Source organism: Pantherophis guttatus, chromosome 4 (assembly GCF_059756535.1).
Source record: "Pantherophis guttatus breed Tessera chromosome 4, ASM5975653v1, whole genome shotgun sequence".
NCBI classification, from domain to species: domain Eukaryota; kingdom Metazoa; phylum Chordata; class Lepidosauria; order Squamata; family Colubridae; genus Pantherophis; species Pantherophis guttatus.
This window is the reverse complement of record NC_142066.1, coordinates 81182166-81199245: the sequence shown is the minus strand read 5'-3', so window position 1 is coordinate 81199245 and position 17080 is coordinate 81182166. Positions and strand designations below refer to the sequence as shown.

The following is a 17080-nucleotide window of genomic DNA, read 5'->3' as shown; positions in this document are numbered from 1 at the left end:
GTCAAAATAAACAACAACGGGGATAAGGGACATCCTTGTTTTGTACCCTTTGTAATAGTAATACTTTCTATCATTTCTCCATTTATCATTATCTTAGCAAATTGTCTATCATAAATTGTCAGCACCGCAGGCTTCGTAGACAGTCTTTTTAGACCGCCAGCCCTGTTTCTTCGTAAAAGCCGCTTTGACAGCGCAAACCGGCTGTCTGGCGGCTGAAAAACCTCCCCTTCGGGAAAAGAAGGAGAGGAGAGCCGGTGGGCGAGAGTAGAGCTCCCCGAAAGCCCTCTGGAATATTTCCAGAGGCTTGGAGGGTGAGAGCTCCCCAGCCAGCCCGCCAAGAAGCTCCGAAGCCAGGACGACTTTGCGAAAGCAGAGCGAGAAGCCGCGATCCGATCCTGCTCTCAAAAGTGAGTTTGACTGATTACAAACGCAGGCAGAGCGGAAACAGGAGAACAAGCTTTAAAAGTACAGAGCTTAAATCCGAAGTTACTTTGTTTCAAACTGAATTTCATTGAGCTGGAGGCTGAAGATGGCGTCTTTGTTATAGTTTTGAAAATGAAAGCCAGAAACGAAAGTGCTTATTGAGAACTTTGCGCTGGGAGAGTGGATTAGCTGCTTATTAACTGCTGGGAAGTGAGAGCTTGTGGAGAAAAAAAACCTATCCTGCCTGATAAATTAGAGACTATAAATTAAAAACATTTTAAAGTTGTTTAAGGGACTTTGTGGCTTTGGAAAAAAAAAAGATTTCTTTAGAAGGGGGGGAAAAAAGGCTTCTAAACAAGTGAAACCAGGAGTTGTTAAAGGAGGGGGAGGTTCTCCAGTTGTGTCAGTGGTGACACAGAAAGCACAACTTCCGGCTGATTCACAGAGTCAGAGTCAGGAGGCAGCACTTAATGATTTTAAAGAATTTATGAAAGAAGCCATGAATAATCAAGCAACAGCAATGAAAGAAGCTATAAATTATCATAAATTGTTTTTATAGTATTTACAAATTTCTCCCCAAAATCCATTATCTGCAATTGTTCTACCATGAATTGCCAGTTCACATTGTCAAAAGCTTTTTGGGCATCTAAAAACATCATCGCCATTTGTTTTTCTGAGTGTGTCTCATAATATTCCAGCGTATTTAGAATTATCCTCATATTGTCTCTGATTTGTCTCTTAGGTAAAAAACCATTTTGGTCCATATGGATAAATTCATTTTAGCCTATCGCCATTATTGAAGCAAAAATCTTATAGTCCACATTTAATAACGAAATTGGTCTATAATTTTTTATCAATTGTGAATCAGCATGTTCTTTAGGTATGAATGTTACATAGGCCTCCCTCCATGAGTCTGGCATTCTTGCCTTCATTAGAAGTTCATTAAATAGTTCCAGCATTACATTATTCATCACTTCTTGTAATGTTTTGTATAGTTCTGCTGGTAGGCCATCCGGTCCTGGTGCTTTCTCATTTTTTTCTCTTTTGATCGCTTCTGTTAATTGTTATTCTTTCTTCTAACATTCCCTTGTATTGTTCAGTTATTTTAGGTAAATCTGATTTTTCTAGACATTTTGTTATCTCTTCCTCCGAGATTTCCTCTTAATAATAAAGTTTTTCATTTGGGTAGTTTCTGTTGTCATTATGATTGAAAAAGAGTAAACACAGTTGATTGATATTAAATGGCTTCAGCCAAACACTAACCATGAGTGAAAGAAAAGTGTTCGTGTTATCATTCATATTCTCTGAAAAATGGCCAAGTAATCATAAATTCTGCCAGGGTATATAAACTTATGAGCACAACTATATAATCTTGCAATATTGTAACCTACAATGTTGTGATAAAGAGTTTCATTTAAATCCTGTTAATAGGTAAATTGTGTCATATCTATATTGAATATGTTGAACCAACATTCACTGTCTTTTGGAAAAAGTAGTAAAATTATAGGATGATCCGTTCTAAAAGGGTGAGTCAGATGAAAGGACAATTAACTGATAGTTTGATGTTGCTTACTGCCATAGAGTTTGCTCTTTCACAAGTTTGTGAAAGTGAAAAATGCCTCAATCCAAAGACATCTCTGTAGTCTTCAGAAAGAAATAATGTAGCTTCTCTTCAGAGAACTTCCAAGATCTGTAGGGCACTCCTTATGATATATTATTATTATGCATTTTCCATTAGGAAAACATTAAACAAAAGTAGTTTCTTGGGTTGGCCAAAGACCATTTGAATGATACAACTGGCTGTTAGCAACCTCAGGTCGTAGATGGCTCATATTTATTCATGGAACAATGGATCTTAGTTATACAAGAAAACTCTGTGGGACAATGTAAATGTTATCTACCAGTGACCTGAAACAGATATGAGTGAAGATGAAGGTTCATTCTCCAAGCTTGTGGGTTGGTTTCCAAATGTTCAGGGGATGGATATAAGTCATGCAGTACAACAGTGATCCTAACCCAAAAGTAAATCTACAGTAGAATGGCTGAATCAGAAGAAATATTGGGTTTTGACTTAACAAGTCAGAATAAACAACTATAAATGAAATTTGTAATTCTCAAATCCATTCTGGATGATTCTATTGCTTCATTTATATATATTTGTTTGAATTTTTTGCTACCACTTTAAAGTATATACTGCCATGATTGCTAATCTTATTCTCTTTTCTCTTCCATCGTACATAGGAAGCTAAAAGATTGTTTTTAATATTGCTTTTAATTGAAATTATTTGTGTGAACAAGTAAGTCCTCAATTGAATACTAGTCACTTAGAAACAGTTTGATGGATCTCGCAAAACTACCGTGATTCCCTGAAAATAAGACCCTGTCTTTTTTTTCCCATCAAAAAGGCACCAGATTTTATTTTTGGAAGAATGTCATCCACTGGCTCACATCACTTGCGCATGTTGCGCCCAGCCTCCTTTTCACTGTCAGAGGCCTTCAGGAACTTCTTCTGTAGTTGGCAAAAGGTCGGCAAGGCTTTTCTGAAGACCTCTGCAGCTGATAACAGAACTCCTGATCGATCCAGAGTTTTGTTGTTGGCTACAGAGGCTTTCAGGAAAGCCTTGCTGGCTGCAGAAGAAATAGGCTGGCAAGGCAGGTTTCAGGGTGTGCGAGGCCTGGCTGCAACTCTCCAAAGGTAAGTAGTAGGGCAGCTCCACCCCACCATCTTAATTTTTACCTGGACACTCTGGAGTAGGCGGGGTCTTAATTAGGGCTTATATTGGGCGCACATGTAAAAATCAAGGACTTCCTTTCGGGATAGGTCGTATTTTCAGGAAAACACGGTAAAATTCATTTTGAAGTTACAACCCATGCCTCCCACATGGTCAATCCAAGATGACATAATCAATTCAAGATGGCAACAACGGAGGAAGCATAGTCACATTGCAGGCAGATACATTGTTACTAAAATAAAATAAAACTAGGAAGAGGAGAGGTAGAGAGAGAAAGACAAGTCATACAAAAAGAAAAAAGACTGGAAAAAGGAAAAGGAGAAGAAGATTGGAGAAATTAAAAGAGAAAGAAGCCTAGCTGCACCTGAGAGGCCTAACCAAGAGACCAAAGGCCCATCAGAGTGAGACGAACAGAGAGGCAAACAGACTGCAGGCAGCAAAACCAACCGGTGGAGAATAAAGAGGCAAGCTGGTGAGCAAGTGGGACCAGCTGCAAAGCAGGGAGGAAAAACAGCTGTGGGCAGAAAGACCAGCCAACCGAGGACAGCACAACAACTGTCAGAGGCAGAGAAGAGGAGAAGAGAAGAGAGGCGAACTTGCTGTGGATCATTGAGCCGGTGAGGGAACAGAGCAGGGAGGAAGGGAAGAGAAGAGACACGAGCTTGCTGAGGACCATCCAGGCAGTCCTGTTCACTGGTGGAAGCAGCATCCCCAGTGTGACGGACACCAAAAGGGAGCCATGTGGCTCTAGAGCAGCAGAGCACCAGGGAAGAGAGAGAGCCAGCAGCAGCACAAGGCAGCATGTGAGCTAGAACCTGAGAGCACTGCAGAGAGCAACCGGGAAAGCGACAGTGGAGGTGAGTGGAGGGCTGAGCGAAACAGACTGGACAGCAGAACTGACTTGACCGGAAAGCTGCACAGCAGGCTGAAAGAGCTGACCAGAGCAGGAACGAGGCTAAAAAGACTGGAGCACCAAAGGACAGAAGGGAGCTGGCAGAGAAAACAACAAAAGGCCAGAGCAGCAAATGAGGGAAGTGAAGGCAACAAATTAAGCCTGAGGTTCCAATAGGCAGGGAGGGAAGACCCTGGTAGAGAATAAAAATAAATACAAGACAGAAAATAAAAGATAAATAAATGGGCAAATAATAAGGACAAGAGTGGAAAATTAGAAAGAATGAATAGGATTAATAAAGGTCAATCAAATAAATAAGACAAATCTTAAATAATAAGATCGGGGGAAACTGGAGCTCAAAAACTTTTTTAAAATATAGAAAGGGATAAATAAAACTAACATAATAGTAAGCAAGCAAAATAAATAACGAAGTATAAAAACAAGCACAAAAAGGCAGAAAAAATTATTTTAAAAAAGATATAAAACTTTCTACCCTTAAAAAAACCAGCAAAAACAAACAAACTCATGGAACAGGTAACTGATACTATTGTGATATGCAATATATGTTCTATGTATGTGCTTATGCCCAAAGAACACCTAAATTACACATGTATTAAATGCAAGCTATGTGAACTACTAGTGGAAAAAGTAATGGATCTAGAGGCAGCTCTAGCCAAACTCCAACCTATGCAAGAAAGCTATACCCAAATCGAACTAAATAATGAACAAATAACTCCCAAAGTTTGACCCTGCTGAGGAAGACAAATGGAGGCATGTCACATATAGAAGAAAACAATAATCAAAGAAAGAAGCAGCACACATCTAACAACCCCTGCTGCCCAATCTAATCCAATCAGAAGCAGTCCCATTAAAACTGAGCAACCAATTTTCCCCTAGTTGAAAATACTCAGACGCACAACCTCCCCTCAAAGAAAACATGTAAACACTTAGAAAAGAGACATCATCAAACATCCCTAAAAACGTCACATCAATAAACTCACCTGTGATAAACAGAAAAGCACCCCAGATTGCACCCCCTAAAAAAGGAAGGCAAGTGTTTGTGATAGATTCTATTCTCAGAGGAACACAACCAGCCATCTGCAGTCCAGATATGCAATTTAGGGAGGTATGTTGTCTCCCTGGAGCAAAAATCAAGGATGTGGCTGAGAACCTAACCAAAATAATTAGGCCCAAATACTACTATCCTCTTCTACTACTACATGTAGGGACGAATGACACAAAAAAGGACTTGAAAATAATATTGAGTGGTATGAGCAGCTAGGCAAGAAAGTCAAGGACTTAGGTGCACAAGTAGTTTTTACATCTGTACTGCCAACGAAAGGACAACATCCGGTAAGAGAACAAAGAATTCTAGAAGTGAACCACTGGCTAAAGGGTTGGTCTTGCCAAAAAAATTGATTCCTGGACCATGGTCTGTACTATCTCCATTATGTGCTTTTGGCAAGGGATGGACTGCACCTCACAAAGACTGGGAAGAATGTTTTTGGAAAACGACTAGCTCAACTTATCAGGAGGACTTTAAACTAAAATTGAGGGGGGAGGATGACCAATCTATAGGATCGCTAGGACCTAATTCCAAGCAAAAACCCCTAGAAAGCAAGTCAAATAATGAAATAAGGGATGGGAAGATAGACAAACTCAAACATCAAATAGGAGACATAGGAAGCATACCTGGAGTCAGATATAAAAATCTCAAGTGCCTATATACAAATACACAAAATCTAGGGAACAAACAGGGTGAACTTGGACTATTAATACATGAAGGTAGATATGATATAGTTGGAATAATAGAAACTTGGTGGGATGTAACCCATTCCTGGAACATACTGATAGAAGGATACAAACTCTTCAGAAAAAAACCCAGACCCCATAAAAGAGGAGGTGGAGTTACACTGTATGTAAAGGACCATTATATTCCTTCAGAAATGCATGAAACCAAAGACGAAAACCTAGATTGCATATGGGTCAATATAAAAGAAAAGAATGACACGGCCATAGGTGTATACTATAGGCCACCCAATCAAGCAGAAAAAATAGATGTCCTTTTTGCTAACCAACTAACATATGTAGGAAACACACTACAATAGTAACGGGGGATTTCAATTACTCTGACATCAATTGGAAGGCTAATTCTGCACCAAGTACAAATCAAATAGGTTCCTAACCAACCTAGCTGACAACTTTGTTGTCCAAAAGGTAGAGGAGGGAATTAGAAGGACAACCATACAGGACTTAATTCTTACAAACAGAGAAGAAGTGATAGAGGGAGTTGAAACTGCAGGAATCCTGGGTGAAAGTGACCATGTCATACTAGAATTCAACATAACACAAACACAAGCAATAGAACCATTCCAGACATTCTTCTAACTAAGCTAAACCAGTTAGCGGTACCTGAACACACTTGTAAGTGGATCATAAGCTTCCTAACAGACAGGAAGCAGCAGGTGAAGCTAAGCAAAATCACATCAGATACCTGTACAATTAGCAAGGGGCCCCACAAGGCTGTGTGCTCTCTCCACTTCTCTCTATATACCATTGACTGCATCTCAAATGATCCATCTGTTAAACTACTGAAGTTCACAGATGACACAACAGTGATCGGTCTGATTCGAGACAATGATGAATTTGCATACAAGACAGGAGGTTGAACAACTAGCCTCGTGGTGCAACCAGAACAATCTGGAACTGAACACACTCAAAACCGTAGAAATGGTGGTGGACTTTAGGAGAAACCCTCCCATACTACCACCTCTTACAATACTAGACAATACAGTATTGACAGTAGAGACCTTCAATTTTCTAGGTTCTACCATATCTCAAGACCTAAAATGGACACCTAACATCAAAAACGTCATCAAAAAAGCACAATGAAGAATGTTCTTTCTGCGCCAACTCAGCTCAAACTGCCCAAGGAGCTGCTGATACAGTTCTAGAGAGGAACTATTGAGAGTCATCTACACAGCTATAACTGTCTGGTTTGGTTCTGCAACCCAACAAGACAGACACAGACTTCAGAGGATAATTAGAACTGCAGAAAAAACAATTACTATCAACCTGCCTTCCATTGAGGACCTATATACTGCACGAGTCAAAAAGTGGGCTGTGAAAATATTTACAGACCCCTCGCATCCTGGACATAAACTGTTTCAACTCCTACCCTCAAAACGACACTGTAGAGCACTGCACACCAGAACACAAGACACAAGACACTAGACACAAGAACAGTTTTTTTCCCGAATGCCATCACTCTGCTAAACAAATAATTCCCTCACCACTGTCAAACTAGTTATTAAGTCTGTGTTACTATTAATCTTCTCATTGTTCCTATCACCCAACTCTTCCCACTTTTGACTGTATGACTGTAACCTTGTTGCTGGTATCCTTACTATTTATATTGACTGTTTCCTAATATGATTTGATTGCATTTGTTCCCTATGACTATCATTAAGTGATGTACCTTATGATTCTTGACGAATGTATCTTTTCTTTTATGTACACTGAGAGTGTATGCATCAAAACAAATTCCTTGTGTGTCCGATCACACTTGGCCAATAAAGTATTCTATTCTATTCTATTCTAGAACATAATGACACCAGAGTCTTAGATTTTAAAAGAGCTTATTTTAATAAACTCAGAGAGCACTTGGGAAAGATTCCTTGGATGAAAATCCTAAAGGGGAAAACAACTCAAAAATCTTAAGAAACTCTGAAAAGTATGATCATAAAAGCCCAGACCAGCACAGTACCACTGAGAAAGAAAAACAAGGAATCCATGAAGAAACCAGCATGGCTGCACAAAGATCTGTCTGACAAATTGAAAGACAAAAAAAGGACAAGTACAAAAAATGGAAAGAGGGACACACAACTAAGGCAGAATATCAGCAGATAGCCAGAATCTGCAAAGATGAAGTCAGGAAAGCAAAAGCTCAGAATGAACAAAGATTGCAACAAAAGTCAAAGATAATTTAAAACATATAAATGACAAGAAAAAAGTCAAGGAAATGTTCGGTACACTAAAGAGAGAAGACGGCAGGGAAGTAACAGGCAACAGAGCAAAAACAGAGCTGTTTAACTCATTCTTTGCATCGGTCTTCATCGAAAAAAACTATAGCCCAACCTACCAAAAACGTAACTGTAAAAGAGAGACTAGAAACAAAAATTAAAATAAGCAAAAAAAAAACAAAAACAATATGGAAACACCTATCTGATCTTAATGAATAGAAATAGCAATAGTACTTAGACTTATATACTGCTTCACAGTGCTTTTTACAGCCCTCTCTAAGCACTTTACAGAGTCAGCATATTGCCCTCAACAATCTGGATCCTCATTTTACTGACCTCGGAAGGATGGAAGTCAACCTTGAGCCGGTGGGACTTGAACTGCCGAATTGCTGGCAATCAGCAGTCAGCAGAAGTACCCTGCAGTACTACACTCTAACTACTGTGCCACCACGGCTCAGTACTGCGCTCTAACCACTGCGCCACCACCGGGACCTGATGGATTACATCCCAGAGTTCTAAAAGAGCTGGCAGATGTCATCTCAGAACCAGTGCACCACATCTTTCAAAAATCTTGGAGCACTGGGAAACTACCAGAGGACTGGAAAAGAGCTGATGTGGTTCCCATCTTCAAAAAGGAAGAAAAAAAAGACTCCAGAAATTACAGACCAATCAGTCTAACATCAATACTCAGGAAGATACTGGAAAAGAAATAAAAAAGCAGATCTGCCAACATCTAGAAATGAGTAAAGTAATAAGTAGCAGTCAGCATGGGTTTGACACATCATGCCAAACCAATCTTATTTCATTCTTATTTCAGATGATACTAAACTGGCAGGAATAGCCAACACCCCAGAACTGAAGCTCAGGATCCAAAAAATCTTGACAAATTAGAACAATGGGCCCTATCCAACAAAATGAATTTATTGTGGAGAAAAACAAAGTTTTACATTTACGCAGGAAAAATCAAAGTTATAAGTACAGAACAATGGTGAAATCCAAATTTTTTTACTACCGGTCCTGTGGGCGTGGCTTAGTGGGCGTGGTGTGGCTTAGTGGGCGTGGCAGGGGAAGGATACTGCAAAATCTCCATTCCCACCCCACTCCAGGGGAAGGATACTGCAAAATCCCCATTCCCACCCCACTCTGGGGCCAGCCAGAGGTGGTTTTGCCGTTCTCTGAACTGCTCAAAATTTCTGCTGCAAGTTCTCCAGAACCTGTCAGAACCTGCTGAATTTCACCCCTGCTATAGGGCATATTCTAAATACTGCTGCAGTTCAGTGGTGAAATCTAAAATTTGTTACTACCGGTTCAGTGGGTGTGGCTTGGTGGGGGGGTAATGTGACTGGGTGGGCGTGGCCATTTTTTTTTTTACTTTTAAAACCATTTTTTTACATGTAAAACCATGTAAAAAAATGCTTTCAAAAGGCTCTGACGATCCCAGCTGAGTTGCCTGATTAGCAGGCAACTCAGCTGGGATCGTCAGAGCTTGGATCGTCAGAGGCATGTAAAAGAAAAAAAGCCTCTGATGATCGCCTGGCTCAGTTGGGCATGGGGAGCGGGGGCAGGGATATTTGCTACCGATTCTCCGAACTGCCCGCCGCCATTGCTACCTACTCGCCCAAGCCGGTCTGAACCGGGAGCATTTCACCCCTGGTACAGAACACCCTAGAACCATGATGGCGAACCTATGGCACACGTGCCCAAAGTGGCATGTGAAGCCATGTCACCCAGCATGCGTGGCCTTGTCTGTTTGTGTTCCGGGTTTCTGGCACGCTTGTGCATGCTTCAGTAAGTTGTCCTTGGTGCACGTGGCACTACCGAAAACTGGTGAGCGCATGCACACTAGCCAGCTGATTGTCAGGTGCACATGCGCACCAGAACATGGAAGTTCAGCTTTTCCAGAGTGTGATCCCTTCACGCATGTGGCAGTGCCAAAAACCAGCCTGAGCATGCGCGTCAGCCCGCTGATTATCAGGCGTGCATGCGCGCTAGAACTCGGAAATTCAGCTTTTCCTGAGTGTGGCCCCGACAAGCGCACATGCCATTTCCGTGTGACCTTTTCAGCACTTGGTGCCGAAAAGGTTTGCCATCACTGCCCTAGAAGATAGGCTGAAGATCCAGATGGATCTTGACAGACTTGAACACTGGGCCCTATCTAACAAAATGAAATTCAATGTATAGAAAAGTAAAGTCTTACACTTAGGCAAGAAAAACCAAAAGTACGCACCTAGATTGGGTGAAACCAGGCTTAATAGTAACTGTGAGAGGGATCTTGGAGTCTTAGTGGACAACCAGTTAAATATGAGCCAGCAGTGTGCAACGGCAGCCAAAAAACCCAATGCAATCCTAAATTGCATTAATAGAGGGAAATAATCAAGATCAAGTGAGGTACTAATACCGCTCTATAAAGCCTTAATAAGACCACATCTAGAATACTGCATCCAGTTTTGGTAGTCACACTATAAAAAAGATGTCGAGACTCTAGAAAAAGTGCAGAGAAGAGCAAACAGGATGATTAGGGGACTGGAAACTAAAGAACGGTTACAGGAACTGGGCATAGCTAGTCTAGTGAAGAGAAGGATCTGGGGAGACATGGTAGCAGTTTTCCAATATTTGAGGGACTGCCACAGAGAGGAAAGAGTGAAGCTATTTTCCAAGACACCCGGTCCAGGTAAGGAGAGCAGACAATGTGGGAGGTCCATTGTAGGTCACTCATGATTTCCCCCAGCCCATCAGCATGTGGAAAGCGCCCCACTTACCTTTGCCATTTTTCTCTGCTACTGATACATCCAAAGCAGTGGTGGGTTGCTACCGGTTCGCCCTGGATCGGGTGAACTGGTGGCAGCGGCAGCAGGAGGCTCCACCCACCAGCCCAGACATCTGCACATGTGCAGAAGCGTCGTGCACGCACACCCATGAGCAAACTGGTAGAGAACAAAATTGAAACCCAGTACTGATCCAAAGCCACTTTGTGCCATCCTCTAAGTAGACTCCATTTTCGCCCTGCTTCAGAAGCCTCCTTTTCCAAATTGCATAAGGCTTGGAAAATGAGGCTTCTAAAGCATTGCAAGGATGGACTTCCATCCAGGTGCATACAATATTGTTGAAAAGTAATTTTTTAAAAAATTACAATTTAAAGTGAATTTTTAATCAAAAATGAGTAACCATATTTAATATGTTTTTCCTTAGCTCCAGCGACGTCATGAGCAAATGAAAAAGAATTTGGAGGCCCAACACAAAGAACTGGAGGAAAAACGACGTCAATTTGAAGATGAAAAGTCAAATTGGGAAACTCAGCAACGTATTTTGGAACAACAGAATTCTTCAAGGTAATTTTCTGATCTTTCTGATGGTGTGATTTTGAATTATAAAGATAGAATCCCATTCCATAGAACAGTGTCTTGTTCTGCATCTTACAATCCTATTTGCAAAAAACCAAATTTGTCTGACCAAAACTTGGAATGTATCTAAAAATGGACTGCTTATTTTGGTTGACACAAATAGAATTGTATACCTGTGAGCTATAATTCAAGTTTGTTGTATTTTTAAAGATAATATATTTATATCCCTCTCATGAATTAGCCTTATTTGAATTTATATGAACTAATTATTATTAAAAATACAAACAGTATCTGATTAAAAGTTCTCTTAACAAAGGTAATTTTTTTTCTGATCAAAAAACTAGTCTTTTTCATTCCCATTTCAAGTTCTGTCTTTTTTATATATATATGCCTGAAATTGCCATCCCTTTTATAGCCATATTCTTCTAGTACATAGAATAATAAGGTTGAAAGAGATTTTGCAGGTCTTTTAGTCCATCCCTCTGCTCAAAAAGGAGACCTATATCATATATCATTAATGATCATTATAGGCATATAAACTATATCCGTGATGGTGAACCTGTGGCACGCAGTGCCCTCTATAATGGCACGCAGGCTGTCACCCCAGTTCAGCTCCGCCACGCATGCTCGCACAGCTCCCGCTGGCCAGCTGGTCTTTGGATCTGTGCCACGCATGCGCAAAGGCATGGTGCGTGCAGGGTGCCGTGCGCGCATGCACGGGGTCAAGGCACATGCAGGGGGTTTGCGCACGCATTGCATTTTGGAGGTTATGGGGTAAGTGAACGCATTCGCGCGCGCACTTTGGGCACTCGGTCAGGAAAAGGTTAGCCATCACTGACCTATACCATTCCAGACAAATTTAGTCCAGTGTCTTATTGAAAACCTCAGTAATGAAGTACTGACAACTTCTAGAAGCAAGCCATTCCATTGATTAATTGTTCTCATTATCAGGAAATTTCTCTTTGGTTCTCGGTTGGATCTCTGTTTAATGATCTTCCACTCATACGTCTTGTCCTGCCCTCATGTGCTTTGAAGCATAATACCTCATCTTCTCTGTAACAGCCCCTTAAGTACTGGAAAATTGCTATTATATCTGGTCCTCTTTGTAGAGTAGACATACCTAGTCCCCTCAATTATTCATCATATGATTTAGCCTGCAGATCTTTTATCACCCTTGTTGTTGTTTTCTGCACTCTTTCTAGGGTCTCAACATATTTTTTCTATTGTGATGAGCAGAACTGGATGCAGTATTCCAAATGTGGTCTCATCAGTGCAGTATAAAATGATATTATCTCTTCACATGATCTTGAAACTATCCCTCACTGATGCAGCCTAGGACTTCATTGGCTTTTTTGGTAGCTGCAGCACACTCTTGTAGTAGTAGCTGTGAGAGAGACTCCATAGCTGGCGCTCTCTCAACTACTACTGTTGAACCATCTATTCTGTACCTATGCATTTGCTTTTTCCTGCCCAAGTGCAGACCCTTTCTTTTTTTCATCACTGTCCTGCATCTTGTTGGATAGGGTCCAAATCTGTCAAGATGCCTCTGAATCTTGAGTCTGTCTTTCAGAGTGTTAGCAACTATTCTCCAGTTTGGTGTCTCTGCAAATTAGATGAATTCCCTTTCTATCCCCTCATCTAGATCATTTATGAAGATATTGAAGAGTACTTGGTAGTCATATTAAGTACTCATTCTTGTGAGTGATCTACTAAGATACCTAGATGCCTCTCACAGTTACTAATGTTGAGCCAAGTACCCCCTGTTCTATACTTGTGCATTTGGTTTTTCATTTCCTGTGTGCGGGACCTTTTTTCAGCACTAAATTGCATTTTGTTGGATAGGGCCCAGTGTTTAAGTCTATTAAGATCCTTCTGAATCTTGAGTCTATCTTCTAAAGTGTTAGCTATTCCTCCCTCCCCCCAATCTTGTTATCATCTGCAAATTTGATGAATTCCCGTTCTATCCCCTCATCTAGATCACTTTGAAGATATAGAAGAGCTCTGGATATAAAACAACTTGAGGTATCCCACTGCATGCTTCCCTTCATGTAGATATAGTACCATTGAGGACTACACACTAAGTGTGGTTGATCAGCCACTTGTGAATCCATCTGGTGGTGGTACTGTCTATCCCACATTTTTCTATCCACCAAGAAATGGGCTATGGTCTACTTTGTCAAATGCCTTATTGAAGACTAAGTAAACTATATCCACCACATTTCCCTTATTCACTAATTTAACCACTTTTGTCAAAGGATGCAGTAAGGTTTGTTTGACACAATCTGTTTTTTTATAAACCCATGCTGGCTTCTAGTAATGGTTTTTCTCGTTTCTAGATGCTCACAAGTGCTTGATTATTCTTTTCCAGGATTTTCCCAGGTATTGATGTCAGGCTGGTTGGTCTGTAGTTTCCTGAAACTGTTTTTCTCCCTTCTTGAAGATTGGAATCACATCAGCCTGTTTAAGTTTCGTGCCATAATCTGTAATTTATGGGCATTTTTCCCTCTTATAACTGTTATTGTTATAAGTCTGTACTTTATAAACTATTAGGCAAAAATGGTATAACTTCCCACTATATTTGCATAATGTTCAGTGCTGACAGCTTTTCAGAACAGAAGTTTTGAGAAAGGAAATATTAGATGTATAAGTTAGCATAATAATACAAAGAGAATATTAGTTATAATATATACTGTGTCTAATATATCTAATGAGTTCTTTTTTCTCCTCCAGAACTTTGGAAAAAAACAAAAAGAAAGGGAAGATATTTTAAAGATATTTGCAGACCACCAGTTTTGTTTAATTGCCAATATTCTACCCTTGGACATCAGTGTGTCTTGGATCTGTTTAACCAATCTTGCACCGGTTGTATCCATATGCTTGGATTTATCAGCATGACAAGTTTTTGTGTTAATTTTGATGGCCCTTGAGAATGCCTTGAATTGTTTAGAATGTTGTAAGCTTAGGAAAACAGCTCTAAGTACTTTTTTTTATTTTACAAAATACAAAAAAAGAACAGAAATCATTTAAATGTAAAGAAATTTTCTGTTACACAATCATATTCTGGTGGTTTGATTTGTTTACAGAATATTCCAATATATAAGGACTTGGGAAAATTTTCCATAAGGATACATTGCCATAATATAATATGAACTATGCGTCTATTATATAAAATTCCATTCAGTACATCATATATAACAATGTAATTTAGTCTAACACAGTTGACCCTATTTTTAACACTTACATTGTTTTAAAAATAGACATGGAAAAACAAACTTAGAGGTTTATGGGGCACCTAAAAGCTTTTTATAACAATCTTTTGTTTGTTTGGGATTCGTTAAATGTATGCTATTCTCATTTAGTAATTGCTTTAGCCTGATGGATTTCATTACTGCTTCATTTTTGTAATAACATATAATTTAGATATATTTCCATATATTGGCCCTGCTAAATAGAATGTAGGGGTGTTTTTCATATCTTAGGAACCAGTGAATAAAACATTTTCTTTAATTCTCCTTTTACATTTTATGGCAACTAGCAAGAAAATGCATTTATAAGTCATTTCTAGAAAACTGTGTGGATTTAATCACCAACCTGTTTCTACCTGCGTGCAGTCTGGAAATGAGAATCATGGCCTTTTGAGAAAAGTCACCATTCTATATTTAGCTGTATTCATATACTGCATTTCTGTATTTTTGTTTGTATTGTAAAAAGTCACATAATAAACAATGTTGTGATGTAACATACTTGAGTATGAAAGATTATATTAGTTGAAAAATGGCATTATTTTAAATACTGATACTATTTTACCTGGCATTTTATACATATTTTATTTTATTTAAATCCTACCTTTATTATTTTTGTAAATAACTCAAGGCAGCAAACATACCTAATATTATTCCCTCCTATTTTTTCCACAACAATCCTGTGAGGTAGGTGGCTGAGAAATACTTTACAAGCACAATTGGAACCTTAGTCTTTGAGCAAAACAATCACATGACAATTTCACTCAAACGAGACCACAATCCCAGCATTTCCCAGTTGTTAAGCGATCACCTGGATCATTAAACAAATGGAACAAAAAAGCTGACTGCCAAAGAATTTCAACTCTTTCTAGCTAAAATACTCCCAACAGGCAGCTGTTTTGAGAGAAAAAGAACTTCCTGCTGCAGGGTTTCAGATTTGCATGAATATGAAACTCAACAGACAGCTAGCTCCCCAATTGATTTTCTGGAAAATCTGGCAAAGATTGTAAATGGCAATTGAATGACCATGGAGCACTGGGCAACTGATCATAAATATGAGCCTGTGGCCAAGCATTTGAAATATAATCATATGATTTCTGATAGTCAAAATTGCTTTAAAAGCTGTAAGGTACCCTTTCCAAGGCCATTGTAACTTTGAACAGTCATTAAAAAACTGCTCATAAGAAGACTAACTGTACTTTCAAATGAAATTGAATTTGTGACCTGTTGTTTTGAAACATAACCAGCACTAACAGAGGTTTTTTTCCCAATAATGAAATATTGTCCTCTGTTTCTCCACTCATTGTTTTAGTCATTATTTTTATGCTTTGAAAAAAAGTGATAAATTAATGGGGGAAAAGTCAATTAGGAACCAGATTATGTCCAGCTTTTCAGTTTTTTAAAATGAGTTCTGAATATAACTTTTAGAATTAGTTTCAGAAAAAAAAATTATCCTGAAAAACTGAGATGTTAGTGCATAAGTGAATATCTTATGTATACTTCTAGACTAGATGAGCTGTTATACTGAAAACTATAACTGCTGTTATTTTTGATACTTCCACAAATCATATTGAAATGGGTGCATTAATTATTATCCTTCCCCCCCCAAAAAAAATTTAAATTTGACACAAGATTGCCTCATTCTGTTTCAGTTACAACCATTTTCCTATTTTAATTATTATATTTTCATGGTTCACATCCCATATGGCTCAAAAATGTAACTGTCAACATAAGGGCTGGTCTTGGAATTCCATGAGGACACTCCAAATGCAGACAACACCCAAAAAACGTTAGCAAGTTAGACTTCAGACTTTTTAAGAGTGAAGTGAACATTTTAAAAATCGTCAAAGCTTAAGACATTCATTTTGAATCTAAAACTAGAACAGTGACAAAATCAAAAAGGGCCAATTCTTTTTTTGAAAGAAACATTTTTTATTTTCAAACAAAAAACAAACAAAACATAAAAACATCATCATTCCCAATCATTACAGACAGTGTAAAGAATGGTTTTCATCCTTTTGTGCTCCTGCAATCTTCATAATATCAATATACAAGCTTATTTCCTAAAAGAAGAATTCAAAATATTTTATGTTATTGCATTTCATATTCCATGTCTCATCTCCATGTTTTATTTTCTATCCATTGATAAAACAAACCCCATATCAGATAATATTGTTTATCTTCCTGTTCTCCTATTTCAAGTGTCAATTTCCTCATTTCAGCACATTCCATCATTTTCTTAATAATTTCTTCATCATTAGGTATTTTCTCTCCTTTCCAATTTTTAGCAAATACAATTCTAGCCGCTGTTAAGACATTCACAATTATCTCCGGTTTAAAGTCAATATGTCTCTTTATCATCTTGTCCAGCCACCTATGTATCTTACTCAGTATCTCTTAGCATCTGTGCAAGTCCATCACATATTAC

The 17080-nt window shown here is 39.0% G+C and overlaps 1 protein-coding gene across 9 annotated transcripts in view; it reads left to right on the top strand.

Moving 5' to 3' along the window:
* The window catches only part of SEPTIN7 (septin 7), a 148687-nt gene extending 133538 nt beyond the window's left edge, over nt 1–15149 (top strand). For all 9 annotated transcript variants that reach the window (XM_060686117.2, XM_087894061.1, XM_087894066.1 and 6 more), the window contains 2 exons: nt 11259–11398; nt 14141–15149. In XM_060686117.2, the coding sequence (XP_060542100.1) occupies nt 11259–11398; nt 14141–14180 (180 nt within the window). In that variant the 3' untranslated portion in view covers nt 14181–15149. The remainder of the gene's footprint in view (nt 1–11258; nt 11399–14140) is intronic.
* Nucleotides 15150–17080: the final 1931 nt, after the last annotated feature.